We start from the raw sequence: 22,590 nt of genomic DNA on the forward strand, positions 1-22,590 counted from the left end.
CAGTAGTTTCTTGGTGAAGGCGAAGGAGTTAGAAATAAAGGCAGCAAGCTTCCTTACTCTCTCTTTCCCCCGTCTCCAGTGCCACTCTGCCCTGCGCCTCATGAGCTTCTTTCTCAAGATGTTGCAGAGCTTGGCAAGCAGTTTCCTCTTCACTAGCCACCTTGTACTGTTGTTTTAGGAGTCAAAGCTCTTGCCGCAGCTGATGTATCTTGGTGGCCCTGCTGTTCATCTTATAGGTTGACATGGTGTTACCTCTTTGGACGTGGCCAAACCTCTCAGAAGCGTAGCTGACTATGATAGCGGTAGCCTATGCCTCGTGCCGGCAGTCCGCCTCCCCCTTGGCTGTAGTTTGCAAGATCTTGCTCACGTCTTTGTCAAACCACAAACTCCAGCAGTTTGCAGGAGTCCACTTGATCTGCTACTGTGGGATTATTCTGCAGGGATTGGAAGGCTCTGCTACTAGCCTGGCCGGGCTTCTCCTGCATCTCACCAGGATCAGATCCTTTCATGTTGCACTTGACTCTCCTGATTTGTGCATTTCTGACCTGGTGTATTTATAGGCTGCATTGATTTTGCACACTTCTTCTCCCTCAGTCTCTTCTTATCTATTTCAAAATAATATTATTTTTTATTTATTTATCTGCTTGTTTGTTTACAGTATGTGTTTACCATTTTTATGTTAGAAAATAACTTATTTTATATTTTTATTTATTTTTGTAGTCATCCTTGGAATTGTATTCCTCTTTTCATTCATTAAAATATTCAATTCATATATCTCATCTTTTTTTCCCTAATTTTTCCTTTTTTTATATTATGTAATTTTCCTCTGCCACCCCCTCTTCATCTCACTTCATCTTTCACTCTTCGCCTGTCTATCTTCTCTTTTTTATTTCCCTTTCTCTCTGTCTCTGTTATCCAATCCTCTCTTTCTCTCCTCCCCACACATTCACCACCCTCCCTTCCTCTTCCATTATCCCTCCTCCTCCTCCCTCCTCCCTCCTCCTCGTCCTCACTCCTCGTCCTCTCTCAGTCTGTCTCAGCTGTCCTTGGTGCTGCTGTTTCAGATGGAGGCTGCAGTATTCTGCTGAGTTGCAGTGAGCCAGCATTCGCTCGCTCTGCCTCCAGCCGTCAGCGTTCAGAGACGAGTCTGAGTCCTGTAAGAGAAAACTACAGCGCCCATAATCCTCCAGCCACGGGCCTGACTGTCGCCTGGCCTGGAGCAAAGCCCCGTGGAACCCTGGGAGTTGCGGTCCTCGCTAACCGGCTGGTGGTGGAAGCAGAGAGAGAGAGAGAGAGAGAGAGAGAGGGTGACGTGCCATGACAACCATCAGAGAGAGAGAGAGAAAGGTGAGTTTATCTGTCTGTTTGTTGATGTTTTGTTTACCTGCCTGATATTTCAGCTCGTCTCTCTCCTCCCTCCCGATCTCTGGCTGTTTGTCATCGTTTTTCCCCTTCTATCTTTCTCTCTCTCTTCTCTGTCTGTGCATCTCTATCATCACTTTTTCATCCACCATCTTTTCATGTCTTTTCTTCTGCCAAACATCTTCCTCCCATCTCTGGCTCTTTCGGTCTGACAGGGCATTTTCCTGTTGGAGCTTCAGTCTTCTGGGAATGAGCTGTGCTTTGTTGTCAATGTGTTTGTCTCATTAGATCTGAGTGTGTGTGTGTGTGTGTGTGCGTGTGTGTGTGTGTGTGTGTGTGTGTGTGTGTGTGTGCGTGTGTGCGTGACCATCTCCACCCAGTCTGAGAAGCAGCTAACAGATCAATCTAATGTTCACTAAATGTCTCCTCGTTTACAAGCTGTGAATGTTCTTCAAGGCAGCAGTGAGTGTAGTACGACAACGCAAACACAATACAACGCAATATGAAACAACATGACATGAAATGACAAGCCATCACATGAAGTGACACACACAACATGACACAACAAGATATGAAATGCCACAAAATGAGAAGACATGACATTAAATTGAAATGGAATTAAATAACATGAAATGACACAAAAAGACATGATGAAACACAAAACAACACAAGGCATGGCACCAAACGACACCAAAAGAAATTATACAAAACTAAATGATAGATGTCACACAACACCACAAAAAAGACATGACAATTTATTACATGACACAGAATCACATAATAGAATAAAATATGACACTTCATGACAAGACATAACATTAAAAAGATAAAAGACAGGGCATGAAATAACATGACATGTTATGAAAAGACATAACACGACATGACACGGCATGCAAAGACACACCATGAAAAGACATGACACAACAAAAAGATAAAACAAAACATGAAAAGATGTGACACGAGATAAAAAAGACATGACGCAACATAAAAAGACAACAAAACATGAAGACACGGCATGAAAAGACATGACATATATGACACGACATGACAAGTCGAGACAAAATATAACATGACAAGATATAACACGACATAACATGACACAAGATATAACACGACATAACATAACATGACGAGACAAGATATAATACAACATGATACAACACGACATGACAAGACGAGACAAGATATAACACTACATAACATGACAAGTCGAGACAAGATAAGACACAACATGAGAAGACATGACACAACATAAAAAGACAACAAAACATGACGACACGGCATGAAAAGACATGACATATATGACACAATATGGCAAGACAAGACAAGATATAATACGACAGAACATTACATGACAAGACAAGATATGACATGACATAACATGACAAGTCGAGACAAGATATAACACAACACGACATAACTTGACAAGTCGACACAAGATATAACACATCGCAAGACAAGATATAACTTAAAATAGCTTGATAAGTCCTGACAAGATATAACACAACACAACAAGATATAACACGACATAACATAACATGACAAAACGAGACAAGATATAACCCATGACATAACATGACACGGCGAGACAAAATGTAACATGACACAAGATATAACACGACATAACATAAGACATGATATAACACAACATGATATAACACGACATGACGAGACAATATATAACACGACATGACGAGGCAAGATAACACAACACAAGATATAACACGACAAAACGTGACAAGACAAGATAAAACACAACATGACATAACATGACAAGTCGAGACAAGATATAACACAACATAACAAGTCGAGACAAGATAAGACACGACATAACATGACAAGACAAGATATAACACGACACAAGCTATAACACGACATAACATGACAAGACAAAATAAAACACAACATGATATACGAGATATGACTAGACAAGATATAATACAACAAAACATGACAAGTTGAGACAAGATATAAGACGACACAAGATATAATACGACATAGCATAACATGACAAGACAAGCTATAACATGACATAACATGACAAGACGAGACAAGATACAACACGATACAAGATATAACACGACATAACATAACATGACAAGACAAAATAAAACACAACATGACATGAGAAGATATAACACGCCACAAGATACAACCCGTCATGACACAAGACAAGACAAGATAAAACAACATGACAAGTCAAGACGAGATATAACACGACACAACAAAACATGACAAGACAAGATAAAACACAACATGACATGACAAGATGAGACAAGATATAACATGACAAAAAATGACAAGATAAAACATGACACAAGATATCATACGACATAACATAACATTACAAGACATGATATAACACAACATGACATAACATGACAAGTAGAGACAAGATATAACACGACATAACATAACATGACAAGTCAAGATAGAACACGACATGACAAGTGGAGACGAGATATAACACGACACAAGATAAAACACAACATAACATGACAAGACGAGACGATATGACCGGACAAGTCGAGACAAGATATAACACGACTCAAGATATAATACGACACAACATCTTATGTTATGTCACATTATATCTCAAGATATAACACAACATGACATAACATGAGACAACACAACATAACACGACACGATGAGACAAGATATAACAAGGCAAAATATGAAATTAAAAGCCACAACAGATTAAACTAAATAAACAACACAAATTAAAAGATACACATCAAAATCACATGAAACATGTGTCCATCTCAGGGGTTTGGTTTTTATTTTTCCTTCTCTTTGATGATTTTCTTTTTTTATTATCTATTGGTACCTTTTCTGTAGTTCAGTTTCTTTTTTCCTCAGTACAGGATGTCCACAGTGTCCATCTGTTTACTGCTCACACAGTGGCTGCAGGGTGAGGCAGCAGATGGCCTTTCTGCTGGGCTACCTGCCCACTTCTGCCTCTCCACCTCTCTCTCTCTTATTCTCTGTCGGCCTCGCTCTACCTCTCTATCAGCTACATGTCATTCCTTTATTTGCCTACGTCATCTTTCTGACCACAACTGTGAATTGTTTTTGTGATGTTTGCCAGATGACTGTCTGTCTAACACAACTACTGACCAGATCTACAAGAAGATAGGCATGAACCCTTTAGATCAGAGCTTTCAAAGGCTGTGGGCCCACCCTCAGACAAAACTGAGGGATAGGACATTTGGAGCCTTAGCCATGTCAAAAGACTATTCATAGTGCAACAGGAAAAAGGTTTATTGTTACTTCTATTATTGTTCTTTGTCTTACTTCTGGGATAATCATGCTCTAAGTTTTGGAACTACAATTCCTGTGATACTTTACAATATAATACAATACAAACAAGTTTATTCACAGACAGCTATCACTGGATTACTGTGATACTGAAGAAAACTTAAAAACATGATGATTCTCAGGCAAGTTCTGCAGCGGCTTTCTTCTCTGGTGTCTAAATGGATTTCTGGAGGTTTAGTCTGGATGGACATCAGAGATAATGATCTTCTCTGGACGTGTAAGTCACACTGAATCTAAATCTGTGTTTCATGTCTGTGTGTTCAGATTTGACTGAGTTATGACTCTAAGAAGAAGGAGTGTGAATTCTGACACAAGTTGCAGCAATCTGTCTGTTTTAAAGTATCTTATCTCCTCCATCAGCTGTGAGCGACTGCTGCAGTTCCAACTGCTGACAAACGACAATAACTAACTTCCTGTTGTTTCTACAACACCTACATGCACCTGTCTCTTTCACCTCACACAGTATCTTTAACTCAGCTCTGAAAACCTCTGCAGTAGATTTTAATGGCCCCATCAACTCTCTGGTAGCACCACCCTCAGGAAAACTTTACATTTCTAGCTCCTCTCTGTCAACAAAACCAATCACTGAAAGCAGTCACAGCACTGTGGTTGGAGGATGAATATTGTCCTTTTTAATATTTAAAAGATCAGCTCAGTCGGTTTCTACACTAACAAGCAGTCGCTACAGGTTCTCAAAATCCCACTGCTCCTTCCTCCATCCTCCCTCTCCTCCCCCTCAGCCTCTCTGAGCAGTTGACCTCTGAAAAGCTTCATTAAGAATTCAGCAGAAAACACAGACTGATGTATAAAGACGGAGGTAGTCCTGAGGCAGGAAGTCAGGAGGGAGACGACAAGACTCAGCTGATCCTGCTGACCCACTTCACAGAGGAGACGAGACAAATATACAGTTTCATGTTTCAAAAGGCTCTAATTTCCTAAAACAGCTGCTCACTGTAGTTTTTAATCAAACTAACAGGAGGAAATAGTGCATTTGTTGGGGACTATTTTCAGCTGTGGATTAATCCACATTTGGTGCTCTAGTAGTCGAGTATTTGGGGCAGCAGTACTGTGTATGTGGGACAGAATAAGTCAGAATAAATTACAAAACTTTTTCAAGATCAACCGAAAAAATCAGCCTGTTTTTTTCATCCACGGTGTCAAACCACTTTCTAATTCAATTTGAAGTAGCCTGTCCTTCTAATGTCAGCACCAATGTTTTTACTACTCGCCACACTGGCAACTTTAATGGCACTTAATGAACAATTGCCTGCAGTCCTGGCGTCTTGCTGGTTAAAATTGTATCTTTCTGGAAGAACTAGTATGTTTATTCTAATAATGTTACATCATTATTTTCTGATGTGAAATATGGAGTACCTCAGGGCTCTGTTCTTGGTCCTCTGCTTTTCTCTTTGTAATATTACACCTTTTGGCCAAATTATATGCAGTTTTGGAATTAATTTCCACTGCTGCGCTGATGATACTGAGCTGTATGTTCCTGTAAAGGCAGATGATGATGCTGACATTAGAAATCTAGAGGCCTGCTTGTCTGCTGTGGAGTCCTGGATTTCACAGAATTTCCTGCTCATAAATTCTGATAAAACTGAGATGCTGGGCATTGGCCCTGCTCGACATGGACACCAGTTTGATTAAGTAACAGTACCTTTCGACAGTCTGACAGCTAAGAATCTTGGTGTTACATTTGATCCTACCCTCTCTTTTGATCAGCACATTAAAGAAAATCACCACGACTGACTTTTTCCACCTACGCAACATAGGTCTTCAATTTGATCTTTTCTGTCCTCGGCTGATGCAGAGATCCTAATTCACACCTTTGTTTCATCCAGACTTGATTACTGTAATGTTTAGTTGTCAGGTCTGCCGCGTGCTAGTACTAAAAGGCTTCAAGTGACTAAATGCTGCAGCTAGCATCTTAACTAAAACCAGAAAATGTGATCATATCACACCAACATTAGCTTCCCTTCACTGGCTCCCTATAAGTGTCAGATCAGACTTTAAGGTGCTTCTGATGACTTATAAAACTGTAAAAGGGCTCGCCTCATATCCCATCCCGTGCTCTCCTCTCAGAAAACAGGCCTCTTGTCTGTCCCCAGAGATAAACAGAAGTCAGATGGCTGCAGGGCCTTTTTCAATTGTGCCCCCTTCATCTGGATTAACCTCCCTGTTGATATCAGACAGTCTGACTCTGTTGAATCCAAACTGAAATCTTTTTGCTTTAAAGGATCCCTCCTCTGTTGCTCTTCCTAAGCTTCCTTCCATTGTTTTTCCCTGTTAAAAGGGTTTTTTGAGGAGTTTTTCCTCATTTGAATCGAGGGTCTGAGGGCAGAGGGCGTCGTGTGCTGTGCAGATTGTAAAGCCCCTTGAGGCAAATAGTGATTTGTGATACTGAGCTATATGAATAAAACTGACTTGACTTGCTTTAAATCTCTATAAGGTTAGATAGTAAGAACGAGAGGCTTCCCTGAGGAATCCCACAAGTTATTAAAGACAAAAAAAAAGATTCTACTAAATGTTGAACTACTCCTTTGAATTCAATGTCGTCTTTGCTCCATCTTTGACATTTTGTCTCTTTCTGTTGTTTTCTGTCCGTCTCTGAACAGTAACTGCTGAGCCATGTCTGCCGGCCTGGACGATACAGACAACGTGTTCGGTGAGTCTCGCACACGCTCAGTGCTGGAAAGTACACAAGTACATTTACTCAAGTACTGCACTTGTGTGCAAATTTGAGGTATTTGTACTTTAGTTGAATCTTTTCTTTTCACGCCACTTTCTGCTTCTCCTCCGCCACGTCTAACAAACACTGGGCTTTTTACTTCACTACATTTATCTGTTGGCTTCAGTTACTTTACAGATTAAGATTTTTATGCCATCGCTCCTCCACGCCATCGCTCCTCCGCTCCTCCACTCCTCCGCTCCTCCACGCCTCCGCTCCTCCGCCTCCTCCTCCTCTCCGCCTCCTCCACTCCTCCTCCCTCCACTCCTCCGCTCCCACTCTCCCTCCGCCGCCTCCACTCCTCCGCTCCTCCACGCCATCGCTCCTCCACTCCTCCGCTCCTCCACTCCATCCACTCCTCCGCTCCTCCACTCCACCGCTCCTCCACTCCATCGCTCCTCCACGCCATCGCCCTCCGCCTCCACCGCCTCCACGCCATCGCCTCCACGCCATCGCCTCCTCCACTCCATCGCTCCTCCACCCTCCGCCTCCACGCCTCCTCCACTCCACGCCATCGCTCCTCCACGCCATCGCTCCTCCGCTCCTCCACGCCATCGCTCCTCCGCTCCTCCACGCCATTGCTCCTCCACTCCTCCACTCCATCGCCATCCACTCCTCCACTCCACTCCACCACTCCTCCACGCCATCACGCCATCGCTTCTCCACGCCATCGCTCCGCCTCCACGCCATCGCCCTCCACTCCACCACTCCTCCGCCTCCACGCCATCGCTCCTCCACTCTCTCCTCCTCCGCTCCTCCACGCCATTGCTCCTCCACTCCTCCACTCCTCCACTCCTCCACGCCATCGCTCCTCCACGCCATCCACTCCTCCACTCCTCCACGCCATCGCTCCTCCACTCCTCCACTCCTCCACTCCTCCACGCCATCGCTCCTCCACTCCTCCACTCCTCCACCCTCCACCTCCGCCTCCACGCCATCTCCTCCTCCACTCCATCGCCTCCACGCCACGCCATCGCTCCTCCTCCTCCACCTCCACGCCATCGCCTCCACTCCTCCTCCTCCGCTCCACGCCATCGCTCCTCCACTCCTCCACTCCTCCACGCCACGCCTCCTCCTCCTCCACGCCACGCTCACTCCTCCACTCCACCGCCTCCACCTCCATCCTCCACCTCCTCCACGCCATCGCTTCCTCCACTCCACCACTCCTCCGCTCCTCCACGCCATCGCTCCTCCACGCCATCGCTCCTCCACTCCTCCACTCCTCCACTCGCCTCCACTCCTCCGCTCCACGCCATCGCTCCTCCACGCCATCGCCTCCTCCGCCTCCCTCCACCACCTCCTCCACTCCTCCACTCACCACTCCTCCTCCTCCACGCCATCGCTCCTCCACTCTCCACGCCATCGCCCTCCACTCCTCCACTCCACTCTCCTCCGCCTCCTCCACGCCATCGCCTCCTCCACGCCATCGCTCCCTCCACTCCACCGCCTCCGCCTCCCACGCCTCCGCTCCTCCACTCCACGCCTCCGCCTCCTCCTCGCCATCGCTCCTCGCCATCCACTCCATCGCTCCACCCACCACCTCCGCCTCCACGCCATCGCCCTCCACGCCTCCCTCCTCCTCCACTCCTCCTCCACCTCTCCGCTCCTCCACGCCATCGCCTCCACCGCCTCCTCCGCCATCGCGCCTCCACTCCTCCGCCTCCACGCCTCCATCGCTCCTCCGCTCTCCACTCCTCCACTCCACCACTCTCTCCGCCTCCACGCCATCGCTCTCCACTCCTCCACTCTCCACCACCTCCGCTCCACGCCATCGCTCGCCTCCACTCCTCCGCCTCCGCCTCCACGCCATCGCTCCTCCACGCCATCGCTCCTCCACTCCACCACTCCTCCGCTCCTCCACGCCATCGCCTCCCACGCCATCGCTCCTCCACTCCTCCACCCCACCCTCCGCCTCCTCCACGCCATCGCTTCCACCGCCCTCCGCCTCCGCTTCCACTCCATCCGCTCCTCCTCCATCGCCATCGCTCCACCACCCCATCGCTCCATCCGCTCCACCGCCTCTCCTCCACGCCATCGCCTCCACTCCACTCCACCACTCCTCCGCCTCCACGCCATCGCTCCACCGCCTCCTCCGCTCCTCCGCCATCCTCCTCCGCTCCTCTCCTCCACCACTCCTCCGCTCTCCGCCATCGCTCCCATCGCTCCACCGCTCCTCCGCTCCACCACTCCTCCGCTCCTCCATCGCCCATCGCTCTCCACTCCTCCACCTCCCGCTCCTCCGCCTCCTCCACTCTCCGCCATCGCCTCCGCTCCTCCGCTCCTCCACGCCATCGCTCCTCCGCCTCCTCCACTCCTCCACGCCATCGCTCCTCCACTCCTCCGCTCCTACCGCTCCTCCAGAGGAGACATTTGCACTCAGAATCCAGACACTTAAATAAAATGGCGGAGAGTAAATGTAGTTCTATAGTAAACAGAGTTCTCCTTTCTTCCTCCAGTTTCTAATATCATCTAATGTCTCTCCTTCCTCCCCCTCTAATATAATTACTTCTCTCCTCTGGGCCCTCCCCCACCTCCCCCACCTCCCTCTCTCCCATCAGTCATTTAGTTTCTCCTCCCTCCATCCTCTCGTTTATTATCCTCTGCCGCCAACGTTTCACCACCAAAACCTTCATGTCCTCTCCTCCCTCCCCCCTCCCTCCCCCTCCTCTCCTGTCCCTCCTCGCATCTCCCTCCCCTGTCTCTCGCCCCCCACCCTCCCCTGTCTCTCCCCTCCCCTCCCCAGTCTCCCTCCCCAGTCTCCCTCCCCCAGTCACCCCTCCCCTCGCCTCCTTCCCTCCCCAGTCTCCCTCCCCCAGTCACCCCCCCCCTGTCTCCCTCCCCTCGCCTCTCCCTCCCCCCAGTCACCCTCCCCAGTCTCTCTCCCCTCGCCCTCCCTCCCCAGTCTCCTCCCCCCAGTCACCCTCCCCAGTCTCCCTCCCCTCGCCCCCTCCCTCCCCCAGTCACCTCCCCAGTCTCCCTCCCCTCGCCCCTCCCTCCCCCAGTCACCCTCCCCCAGTCTCTCTCCCCCTCGCCCCTCCCTCCCCCAGTCTCCCTCCCCAGTCTCCCTCCCCTCGCCTCTTCCTCCCCTGTCTCTCGCCCCTCCCTCCCCCAGTCTCCCTCCCCCAGTCTCCCTCCCCCAGTCACCCTCCCCTCGCCTCTTCCCTCCCCCAGTCTCCCTCCCCCAGTCACCCTCCCCCAGTCTCCCTCCCCTCGCCCCTCCTCCCCAGTCACCCTCCCCCAGTCTCTCTCCCCTCGCCCCTCCCTCCCCCCAGTCTCCTCCCCAGTCACCCCTCCCCCAGTCTCCCTCCCCCCCCTGCCCCTCCCCCCAGTCACCCTCCCCAGTCCCCCCTCCCCCTCGCCCCTCCCTCCCCCAGTCACCCCCTCCCCAGTCTCTCTCCCCTCGCCCCTCCCTCCCCCAGTCTCCCTCCCCAGTCTCCCTCCCCCTCGCCTCTTCCTCCCCTGTCTCTCGCCCCTCCCTCCCCCAGTCTCCCTCCCCCAGTCACCCCTCCCCCAGTCTCCCTCCCCTCGCCCCTCCCTCCCCCCCAGTCACCCTCCCCAGTCTCTCTCCCCTCCCCCTCCCTCCTCCCCCAGTCTCCTCCCCAGTCTCCCTCCCCTCGCCTCTCCTCCTCCCCTGTCTCTCGCCCCTCCCTCCCCAGTCTCCCTCCCCTCGCCCCTCCCTCCCCCCCAGTCTCCCTCCCCTCGCCCCTCCCTCCCCCAGTCTCCCTCCCCAGTCTCCCTCCCCTCGCCCCTCCCTCCCCCAGTCTCCCTCCCCAGTCTCCCTCCCCTCGCCCCTCCCTCCCCAGTCTCCTCCCCTCGCCCCCTCCCTCCCCAGTCTCCCTCCCCCCAGTCTCCCCCCCCTCGCCCCTCCCTCCCCCCAGTCTCCTCCCCCAGTCTCCCTCCCCTCGCCCCCTCCCTCCCCAGTCTCCCTCCCCCAGTCTCCCTCCCCCTCCCCAGTCTCCCTCCCCTCGCCCCCCTCCCTCCCCCAGTCTCCCTCCCCCCAGTCTCCCTCCCCTCGCCCCTCCCTCCCCCAGTCTCCCTCCCCCAGTCTCCCTCCCCTCGCCCCTCCCTCCCCCCAGTCTCCCTCCCCTCGCCCCTCCCTCCCCCCCAGTCTCCCTCCCCAGTCTCCTCCCCTCGCCCCTCCCTCCCCAGTCTCCCTCCCCTCGCCCCTCCCTCCCCTCGCCCCTCCCTCCCCAGTCTCCCTCCCCCTCGCCCCTCCCTCCCCCAGTCACCCTCCCCCAGTCTCCCTCCCCTCGCCCCTCCTCCCCCCAGTCTCCCTCCCCCCAGTCTCCCTCCCCCCAGTCTCCCTCCCCTCGCCCCTCCCTCCCCAGTCTCCCTCCCCTCGCCTCTCCTCCCCTCGCCCCCCCCCCCAGTCTCCCTCCCCTCGCCTCTCCCTCCCCCCCGCCCCTCCCTCCCCAGTCTCCCTCCCCTCGCCTCCCTCCTCCCCTCGCCCCTCCCTCCCCAGTCTCCCCAGGGAAATTAACTGCTGTCAGCCTGTTGTGGGGAGGAGACACAGAGCAGCTCTTTATATTCTGCACAAAGCGTTTGCACATTATGTCCAAACAAAGTGTAACAGTATCATTAATAGTAATAAATCTCTGAAACACTGAGAGACGATCTGCTGCTCACCACTGTGTTATACCTTATTATAGAAAGCTCAAAAACCAGTTTCATCATAATTATTTGTTGTAATTTCTTGTCCGCTAGATTGACTCAAATGTAACTGTGACTAAAAATACAGATTACATTTAAAAATGTCGGTAAGAAAGAAAACTAAATATGTAGTTACAGTCAATAAAATATAAAAAACAGTAAAACAAAGTAAAAACACAATGAAGAAGTTGTTTGTTTGTTTAAACATGCACATTCCTCTCATGGCACATTGATTTTCACTCATTAAGTTTTGGGTGAAGATTTATTTTTGACTTTGTAAAGTTTTAAATCTACCAAGTCTGTAAAGTTCAGCTCCTTTAACGGAATAAACACTAGTTACATTTCTTATGACTTAAAAAAGTATGAAAATTGTATTGCTATCTTTGTGAGGACCAGTTTCAGTTTTAAACCATCATTACTCAGAGGACGGTTTTAAGGTTCAGGTTAGACTCAGGTTTAGGTTAGGCTTTGTGTGTGTGTGTGTGTGTGTGTGTGTGTGTGTGTGTGTGTTGGTTGGAGGAGGAGGAGGAAGAGGAGGAAGAGGAGCTCATTATGTTGAAAACCTGTCGCCATAAATGAGATAATCTGATTTTACTGAACAACATTCATCCATTCAAAAGAGGAGCTCAACATCTGAAACTGTGAAATCAATTCATGTGAAAGGAAGCGATCGGTCGGAGTCTTTAGCAGCAAGTTAGAGACTGCAACAAGCAGAGCTAATCAGTTATCAAACAATAACACCAAATCCAAAATTAAATATGAAAAAATAAAATAAAAATCAGTTTAATATATTCCTCTTCGTCATCTATAACGCTACAGACCGATGGAGAAGAGACAGTTTACACTTTATCTGCTGTCACTGAGACGCATCACGGCTCTCCACACGTGGCAGGATGTGTTTTTACTTGATCGCTGTTATTTAAATCAAAGGCGCGCTCACCTGTAACCACGTGGCGAGGCACGCCCACAGGTTCCCGTATCTGACTCTGTGTTGGTGTTTAGACCTGAACGAGGCGATCCCAGAGACCGAGCTGCTGGACAACAGCATCCAGAAGGGCCGGGCCCAGCTGTCCGTCAAGGCTCGGAGGCACCGCCCCTCCAGGTCCCGTTACCGTGACAGCGTGAGCTCCACGGAGGGGGACGACAGCCTGGAGAGGAAGGTACAGTTCAGTCCGATGGACGTTATATTTAAGCTCGATAAGCCAGTGAATGACAACATGTTAAAGCGGCCTGTGTGTCATCGTGTCCACGTTACAGTAGTTTCAGTAGAGTTCAATAAATAAAGCTCACAAATCAACTAAGGACAGATTTGAAAACACAAATGGAATATTTAGTAAATTTAATTTAAAAGAATGAATTAAGTCAATCGAGGCCATAAATGCAGTGACTTGAAAGCATGAAGTAATTCCAAAACACTTTAATTACTAACACACACGACAAATTACCAGTCTGAGCAAGAAAATTAAGAAATGTGGGTTTGGGAAGTCTATAATACTCTGCAGTCACGCTAGCAGCTCTGAGTCTGTACACAGGGCTACGTTCAGCTAAATGCTAACATCAGCATGTTCACCATCTTAGTTTAGCATGTTAGCATGCTAACATTTGCTAATTAGCAAATTATTTATTTAGTTAGTTTTATTTAGTTAGTAAGTTAGTTGGTTGGTTGGCCTGTGGGTTAGTCCACTAGATATTTAACAAGTTAGTTATTTAGCAGGAAAGTTAGACGGTTCGTCAGAGTTTTATGGAAATAAATGTGTCGTATGAGGTGCAACAAACAGCGACACTCACAAAGGGCAGGAACAACTATGACCCAACACTGAACAAAGACAGAGACACGGACTAAACACCCTCGGGGAGGCGAAACAACGAGACACAGGTGCAACCAATCAAGGGAGGGCCAACAATCAAAACTGGAGGGAAACAAAGACAGGAAGTAAAAACACAAGACACACAAGGGAAGGAACATCCTACAAAATAAAACAGGAAGTGACAGAACCTTAAACTATGACGAAATGACTGTTTTGAAAGAAGTATTATGTAACTGTACGTGATTACAGGAATAATGAATTTTCTTTTACTCTCTGATTTAAAGGGTTACTCTATTTATTATTACTCCTCCAAACAGTCGTGGTTGTGAGAGACAGCAGGTGGATCCTACATTTCCCATAATGCACCTGGATAGAGTCTTTCATTAGAGCCTCCCTGCTGGTAAACAGCCACGTCTCTCAAACTCCACGCCTGCAGTTTGTAACTCCGACTGGATGACATCTGTAGTCTTATGACATCACTGTGACATCATCAGGAAACGGAAGACGTCATACAACTGATTTCACTGTGTGTGTGTGTGTTTTATCAGGACAGTCCGTTACACTCCACCCGTTCACCTCTCCACCTGGCTATGCGAGGCTCCTCCCCCTCTCCTGATTCGCTGCTGTCGGCTCGAAGCCCCGCCTTCTCCTTTGACACATCACTGGTGAGACCAATCAGAGCTCAGGACAGGTTCTAATGTTGTAAATATTAATGCAGTGAGCAAGAAAACAAATGAGAGAAAGAATCTGTCCTACTTCACTTTGGTTCCTCAGGTGCGTCGCTCTCCAGAGGACGAAGGAGCGTCATTGGCTGCTCCCCCGCGGGGGCGGTACCATCAGCTGACCAATGCCACGTCTCAGGAGGCTCTGGTGACTCCCAGTAGCTCGCCCTCCAGGTCCTGCCCCTCCTCCGACTGCTCACGTGTCTACATGAGGAGGAGCAGGAGGCCCGACAGCGAAGGTGCACACCTGCACACACCTGCACACACACCTTTTGACATGAAGAGGAACAGAAGGCCCGACAGCAAAGGCATGCACGCCTGGAAACACACCTGTGAATACACCTGTACACACACACCACTGAATTGATTTATATTACAACAGATACTAAAGACTGTGTGTGTGTGTGTGTGTGTGTGTGTGTGTGTGTCAGTGTTGGTTTCTGATTCGAGTCGGGACACGAGTCCAGCTGATCCCGGCAGTCCGACCGTCATCTTTGACAAGAAAACCAAGAGACGCTTCCTGGACCTGGGGTGAGACAGTTTATTTACAGATAAAACTGAGATGAAAATAATCGTCATCAATAAAGTTTGTGTGTTTTTAAACTGATTCTACATTAAAAATATCAGTAAACTCAGATTTACTTGTTGTTCAGTGTAACTTCCTCACATTAGCTTCCTGTCCTGTGTTTTAATATGTTACCCTAGCAACCACCTACTAAAGCCTTTACGACAGCCGGGAGCCATAGCAACCACTTAGCTTGTATTTTCAGGTAGCGTTTAAATGTGTGAATGAACTTGTGTTTGAAAACTCGCTTACCTCCAACTGCCCCTTGAGAGGCAAATAAAGTACCTTGAATTTAATTGAATTAGTAACCACCTAGCAACAGCATAGCAACAGCATAGCAACAGCATAGCAACCACCTAGCAACAGCATAGCAACAGCATAGCAACCACCTAGCAACAGCATAGCAACAGCATGGCAGCTACCCTGTAAACTAGAGTCACCATGCAGTGACACGTTGAGGCTGGAAGAAGCTTCTTCACAGATGCCAACTTGGACTCAATGCTTCCTTAATAATTTTAAAGATTTTGACTTCAATATTTGCACGTTTTTTTCTTCACAAAACTGCTTTGTCACAGGAGTTGGATCAGCCGATCAGCTTGTTTGACGCTCGGGTCTGCACAATGAGTGGAGGCGTGGGCGTCAGCTCCTCTGCGACCTACGATTACCCACAACACCCTGCTCTGCATTGATCTGTAGAGATGTTTACATATTCACAGGAGATCATTCCAGCCTTCGCAACCACTTTGCATCTAGACGTAGCAACCACCGGCGTAACATCTGAGCAACAGAGAGCCGAAGTTATGACGTCACTTCCTGTCTAGCGTCCGTTCCACCAGCTTCTGTAACTCAGAGCTATAATGTACATAGCAACATTCAGCATTTCTGTCATCGGTCGTTGTGAGAACACGAAGCGTTCCTGAGGTTGTCTCTGTGTTATAAGACAAATCGACAGCAGTTACTTTAAGAAGTTTGTGTTAAACAGCGATTACTTCGTGAGCTCAGAAAAAACTACGAGCACGTCGGCACGGGTACTTACGCTCATGTAGGTGGACCTGATCAACAGACTCACTGTAAACGGACGTGAAGGACCTCGGTAGCCTGGCAACATTAAAACTACAAACGACCCATAATGCAACACTCTCTGTAGGAGCCGGCGTTACAGCATTATCTGAGAATGTCTTGAGAACACAAAGTTGTCTAGTCCTCGAATGTAAGACGACGTTTTCAAATGTACTTAGCATCCATCTGCTACACACCTAAAGCTTAGCAACACCTTAACAGGAAGTAGCACATTAACATTAGCGCACTTTGAACCAACAGCGAAGCAGCAGACGCAAAATGTCTTCAGAGATCTGTGACAAACGTGTCTAATGCGTCTGTGACTGACTGATCGCTTCGTTCAGTTTCTTGTCAGTAATTAATCAGAAAATCAGATGTTTAATATAACAACAATGAAACGCTACTTTTTTTGTTGTAAGTAACGATGTAATATTGTGTCTGTCTCTCAGGGTGACTCTCAGGCGTTCATATATCAGGGTGAGGAAAGATAAGTCCAACAGGCTCTCTGTGGGCAGCAGGTGGGTCCATCACATACAAAACCTCCATTCTGAAAGTTCAACATTTAACACATCGAACAGATGAGCTCCTCCTGGTTTTTGTGTCCTGACCTCGTCCTCTGTCCTCAGAGAGCCGTCTGAGAGTCCGTCTCGGTCTTCGGGATCCTTCGTCCCGTTCTCCTGGTTCTCTGAAGGACGGGGGTCGCTCTCCTCCTCCGGGACTCCCCCCTGCTCCCCCAAAACCACCCCGCTGAGCTCCCCGAGGCCCCGCAAGTCTCACTCCCAGGTACAGAACAAAACACAGTTTTCCTTCACTCTCAGCTGTTTTTATGACTGCTGTTAGGCTACTGTAAGAAAAGCTGAAGCTTTCTGTACGTTTGACATTAAAGGCCTTTCAGCTGCTCCGAGGGCTCGAAGACCCAAACCCTTTATCGAAAACAAGAAAGTCTCAAAAAACAGTCAGTTTCTTTACTGTGTTTGTTCAGATAGTTTTTAACTTGTTCTCTCAGGTTATCGTGTCTTATTTTGTACCCAAAAGTTGTTTTGTGTTCAAAGGTTCCTGCCGTGTTTCCAGAAGTTACCTCATTGGCAAACAAGAACACGACGATAAAAACAAACAGATTCGGGAGGTTGTGTAAAAGCTTCGCTGCCAGAAATACAGTTCTGGTTGGGAAATACTTACATTAACAAACATCTGCCGACCAATCAGAGACCAGGGTTTTCTGATGTGGTGTAACAGTGAATTATAGTCCAGCTCTATTTAAGCACACACAGTGTATCTGTTTGCAGCGTGTGTTTTTCTGTGGGTTGATTTTTCTGATTTACTCATCTTCGCCCGCATGACTGCCCTGCAATGCTTTTATCTTAACCACCATAACACACACACACACACACACACACACACAGAAAGTCACATGATCGCACAGCTGTGGTTTGTTTTGTGGTTGGTGATAAGTGTTCTGCTGTTGGAGCCTGTAGGAACAACACACGGTGCATCCGGAAAGTTTTCACAGCGCTTCACTTTTTCCACGTTTTGTTATGTTGCAGCCTTTTTCCCAAAACTGATTAAATTCATCATTTGTCCTCAGAATTCCACAAACAAAACCCCGTAATGACAACGGGAAACAAGTTTGTTTGAAATCTTTGCAAATTTATTAAAAATAAAAAACGAAAGAAGTCACATGTACAGAAGTATTCACAGCCTTTGCTCAGTACTTGGAAGCAGCTTTGGCTCCAGTTACAGCCTCACGTCTCTGAGTACGATGCTACAGGCTGGGCACCTGTGTTTGGGCAGTTTGTCCCGTTCTTCTTTGCAGGACCTCTCGAGCTCCAGCAGGTTGGAGGGGGAGCGTCGGTGCACAGCCAGTTTCAGATCTCTCCAAAGATGTTAAGTCGGGTTCAGGTCTGGGCCCTCGCTGGGCCACTCTGGGACATTCAGAGTCCCGTAGCCCCTCCTTTGTTATCTGGGCTGTGCTGAGGGTCGTTGTCCTGTTGGAAGATGAACCTTCGCCCCAGTCTGAGGTCCAGAGCGCTCTGGAGCAGGTTTTCATCAGGGATGTCTCTGTACATTGCTGCATTCATCCTTCCCTCGATCTGGACTGGTCTCCCAGCACCGCCATGCTTCACTGGTATTGGACGGTGTTGGCCAGGTGATGAGCGGTACCTGGAGTCCTCCAGACATGACACCTGCCATTCAGGCCAAAGAGTCAGACCAGAGCATTGTGTTTCTCATGGTCTGAGAGTCCTTCAGGAGCCTTTTGGCGAACTCCAGGTGGGCGGTCATGTGCCTTTTACTGAGGAGGGGCCTCCGTCTGGCCCCTCCACCATACAGGCCTGACTGGTGCTGCAGAGATGGTGGTTCTTCTGGAAGGTTCTCCTGTCTCCACGCTGGAGCTCTGTCAGAGAGACCATCGGGTTCTTGGTCACCTCCCTGACTGAGGCCCTTCTCCCCCGATCGCTCAGTCTGACCGGGCGGGCCGGGTCTAGGAAGAGTCCTGGTGGTTCCAAACTTCTTCCATTTATGGATGATGGAGGCCGCTGTGCTCACTGGGACCTTCAACGCTGCAGAAATGTGTCTGTACCCTTCCCCAGATCTGTGCCTCGATACAGTCCTGTCTCGGAGGTCTACAGACAAGTCCTTGGACTCGATGGCCTGGTTTGTGCTCTGACAGGCACTGTTACCTGTGGGACCTTATATAGACAGGTGTGACAGGTGTGTGCCTTTCCAGATCACGTCCAATCAGCTGAGTTTAGCACAGGTGGACTCCGATCAAGCTGCAGAAACATCTCGAGGATGATCAGTGGAAACAGGAAGCACCTGAGCTCAAAGATTTCAAACAAACTTCTTTCACGTTGTCATTACGGGGTTTTGTTTGTAGAATTTTGAGGAAAATAATGAATTTAATTTGTTTTGTAAAAAGGCTGCAACATAACAAAACGTGGAAAAAGTGAAGCGCTGTGAAAACTTTCCGGATGCACTGTGTGTGTGTGTGTTTCACGTTCTTCTATCCTAGTGGGGACTTTAACCTGAACGCACACAAGAGGACTTGTGTCCCCACAGGTAGAGACGGCTTTGTGGGGGTTAACACTTGGTTTTAGGGTTCAGGTTAGAGTTCAGGTTAGGGAAAGCATTACGTCAGCATGTGCGTCTGTCTGCTGTCGGTTTCTCTCGTTTATCTCTTCTCCATTAAAGCTCAGAGGAAAGAGCGCCATTAAACATCCAACCGCTGCCTAATGGCGGTAACACACTTTAGTGTGTGAGAACCTGAGTGATACCTGATCTTTGAAGCCGATAATGATGCATCAGCTGATGTTTGTGTTTTTAAAGTGTCTCTGGTGATATTTTATCTTCTTGTTCAGACTCAAACCAGCAGTGAGCGTTTCTGCTAACAGGTGTGTGAATCACAGCTGATGGATCTTCGTCCTCTGAGCCATAAAAACTGTTAAAACTCATCAGCGAGCCGCTCTGCTGCACCTTCATCACCACGAACACACACACTGTAGTTTATTCTGCCTCCGCCCCACACACACCGTCCTGCTGCCCCAAACACTCACTACAGCACCACATGTGGATTCATCCGCCGCTGGAAATAGTCCCCAACAGATGCTCTGTTTCCTCCTGTTGGTCTGATAGAAACTACAGCGAGCAGCTGTTTGAGGAAACTACTGAGCCTTTTTAAACAGGAAACTACAGATCTGTGTTTTTAAAGATCTTCAGCAGGAACCAATGGGCTCGCAGCTGAGCGCCGCAGACAGGAAGTGAGACGGTACTGAGAGACGGACCGACACGTTGCTGGTTTGAGTCTGAACATTGATGACAACAAGAAAAATATAGAAAAACGGCTACATTATATTTGTACATAAACTCATAACATGAACCAACATGATTAATAAGGATCCATAAATGTGTTTCTTAAAGTGAGTCAGATCCGCCTGATCGGGACATTTTACAGTGTAAAAACCAACTTGTGAGCGCTCTCTGCGTCAAATATACCTTTATATATATTTATTCATTAAATCGGGACCAGACTGCCGCCGCTTCACAGGAAGGAGAAATAAAGTTTTAAAAACGACTTTCTCCCTCTCTTCGTCCTTCAGGAGTCGGCTCTCAGCGAGGAGTTTTCTCCTCCTCACACCTCCTCCTCCACCTCTCCTCCTGTCGACTCCTCTTCCTCCAGATCCTCCCATCCATACCACACCCTCTCCCAGTCCTCTGATGAGGTAACACACACACACACACACACACACACACACACACACGTGAGTACTAACAGTAAATATGACATTTTATTTCCGTATTCAGAGCCTCCTGGCCGGCGGTCAGGGACACCTGAAGGAGAAACCACAACATCTTTGTTTGAGACGGTGTCGTCCCTCATTCGTCCAGGAGTGTTCGATCGTAGAAAAGGTTTCAGTCGTAGTCGTCTGGACGCTGTTTTCAGAATCAAGACGTTTCGGCCTGATTACTGATTACTGGGCCATCATGGAAACTATTAGGTCAGTTTCAGGTGAAACTAGCTAATCAACAGATACTCAGGTAGACTCCTTCCTGAGGGCGGGGCTTATGTAACACACAGTAGCTTAAATTTCTGAGTTCTCAGACCATTTTCACAATTGAGAATGACTTCCGGATGGGAGCCGAAACGTCTCGATTCTGAAAACAGCGTCCAGGCGACTACGACTGAAACCTTTTCTACGATCTTTATTTGACACAAAATGATGTTTTTATGACATGACGAGACCCGTGCAGCCGTCTGAGGACGATTCTTTAGGACCTGGTGAAATGACAGGATGTGTCTGTAGTAAACATTCACCAGGACAAAGACAAAAGAGAAAGACTGCAGCCTCCTCAGGGGGGCGCCGGAGAGCTGAACGTGAGGCAAAGATACCTCAGGAGGTGGATCTGAGTCAGCACCTCCTCCTCATTGTCAGAGTCGTAACTCCGTCAGGTCTGAACTCTCAGACCTGAAACTCTCATCGAGTCGTTCAGTGCGACTCGCACTTCCAGAGGACGTCATCGTCTCTGACGTCCGTCCAGAATAAACCTCCAGAAACCAGCTTAGACGCCAGAGAAGAAAGCGGCTGCAGAACCTGCCTGAGAATCCTGCTGTTTCTAAGTTTCCTTCAGTCTCACAGTGATCCAGAGACAGCTGTCTGTCCGTCCACGGGTCCACTGCAGACAGGAGCTGCTGACTGCTGGTTCGGCTGCTTTAATAGGACAGTTTGTTGGTTGTGACAACAAATTATCTCCTCCTCCTCCTCAGCCCTTCGATGACCCGTCCTGTCCGGTGTCTTCGTGGACGACTCAGCAGGTCTGTCAGTGGCTGAAAGGACTCAACATGGAGCAGTACGTCCCAGAATTCAGTGCGAGAGACATCGACGGTCAGGAGCTGCTGCAGATGGACGGCAACAAGCTGAAGGTGAGGACGAGGATGATGTCCTCTGCAGGGTCTGAGCTCATTTAATGTTTGTATTTGAAAAAGGTCTCCGACATGATTCATGTATGGAAGATTATTAGTGCCAGGAAAAGAAGAAACAAGATCAAATGTTAGTTCAAAATTGGGAGATACAAACTCATGTTGGCCTATGATTAAAAACAACAGAAAATTTGACTTATTGTTTTATAATTATTACTTAGTATCTCATAATTTTGACTTAGCATGAGTATTTTTGTTTTGTTATTCTTTTTGTGTGTTTCGGGCGGGAACGGGCTTCGACATTCACGGGACTGGAAAAAGTTTGGATACACAAACTTTTTCCTAAAATTTGCTTTTTTTGTTAAATGTCAGATATCTTTAACTCTTTTAGCATCAAATCACTATTAAAACTACTGAAATGACACAACATGTCAGACAACTCAACCCCGAGATGAGGGAACACAAGCCAACAGGGCTGGAAACCTCTGAACCTAAAAACTCTGACGTCATGTTTAATGCTTAACAAAAACACGTGTGACCTTTGTCCTCGTCCTCTGCAGGCTCTGGGCATGCTCAGTTCGTCTGATCGCGGCGCTCTGAAGCGTCGCATTAAAGAAATCCAAACTGCAGCAGAGAAGGAGAGAAAAGCTCTGGACAAGATGGAGAAACAGAAAGAAAAACAACGAAGAAAAGAGCAAGAACAACGCAGGAACTGACCGCCACCAGGGGGAGACGGAGACGGGGAGGACAGAGGACAAAGGGGGAGGACAAGAGGGGGCGGGGGACAACGAGGGGTAGGACAGAGGACAAAGGGGGACATGAAGGGGGAGGACAAGAGAGGAGGACAACAAGGGGGAGGACAGAGGACAACGGGGGCAGAGGACAAAGGGGGTGGACATGAAGGGGAGGACATGAAGGGGGGGCAGAGGACAACGAGGGGGAGGACAGAGGACAACGGG

General features: G+C 48.4%; 2 protein-coding genes across 5 annotated transcripts; one reads left to right on the plus strand and one right to left on the minus strand.

Annotated features, from left to right (window-relative positions):
- Positions 1 to 1,123: 1,123 nt before the first annotated feature.
- Positions 1,124 to 4,799, minus strand: LOC122868831 (keratin-associated protein 16-1-like). Its single transcript, XM_044181193.1, has 2 exons — positions 1,385 to 4,799; positions 1,124 to 1,264 (listed from the first exon to the last, which is right to left on the minus strand). Exon 1 carries the CDS (start codon positions 3,486 to 3,488, stop codon positions 2,181 to 2,183), a length of 1,308 nt encoding a protein of 435 aa, XP_044037128.1. The 5' UTR covers positions 3,489 to 4,799; the 3' UTR covers positions 1,124 to 1,264; positions 1,385 to 2,180.
- On the plus strand, positions 1,207 to 22,419 carry samd14 (sterile alpha motif domain containing 14). Of its 4 annotated transcripts, XM_044181190.1 has the most exons (12): positions 1,207 to 1,347; positions 4,806 to 4,900; positions 7,302 to 7,351; positions 13,067 to 13,224; positions 14,421 to 14,537; positions 14,647 to 14,926; positions 15,026 to 15,125; positions 16,668 to 16,736; positions 16,845 to 17,001; positions 20,313 to 20,435; positions 21,479 to 21,634; positions 22,192 to 22,419. In XM_044181190.1, exons 3-12 carry the CDS (start codon positions 7,315 to 7,317, stop codon positions 22,345 to 22,347), a joined length of 1,353 nt encoding a protein of 450 aa, XP_044037125.1. In that variant the 5' UTR covers positions 1,207 to 1,347; positions 4,806 to 4,900; positions 7,302 to 7,314; the 3' UTR covers positions 22,348 to 22,419. The 4 variants fall into 4 exon arrangements, with proteins under 4 accessions (XP_044037125.1, XP_044037124.1, XP_044037126.1 ...); XM_044181189.1 differs by lacking the exon at positions 4,806 to 4,900; XM_044181191.1 differs by lacking the exon at positions 4,806 to 4,900 and having other exon boundaries at positions 14,647 to 14,902; positions 22,192 to 22,418.
- The last annotated feature ends 171 nt before the right edge of the window (positions 22,420 to 22,590 follow it).

Source organism: Siniperca chuatsi, linkage group LG21, assembly GCF_020085105.1.
Source record: "Siniperca chuatsi isolate FFG_IHB_CAS linkage group LG21, ASM2008510v1, whole genome shotgun sequence".
Lineage (NCBI taxonomy): Eukaryota > Metazoa > Chordata > Actinopteri > Centrarchiformes > Sinipercidae > Siniperca > Siniperca chuatsi.

Bases quoted from the DNA above. Each gene is read 5' to 3' on its own strand.
- LOC122868831 (XM_044181193.1), bottom strand. From the start codon at position 3,488: ATGTCATGTTGTGTTTTATTTTGTCTTGTCATGTTATGTTATGTCGTG.
- samd14 (XM_044181190.1), top strand. From the start codon at position 7,315: ATGTCTGCCGGCCTGGACGATACAGACAACGTGTTCG. The intron at 13,225-14,420 runs GTACAGTTCAGT...GTGTTTTATCAG, and splicing joins ACGACAGCCTGGAGAGGAAG to GACAGTCCGTTACACTCCAC. The intron at 14,927-15,025 runs GTGAATACACCT...TGTGTGTGTCAG, and splicing joins GCACGCCTGGAAACACACCT to TGTTGGTTTCTGATTCGAGT.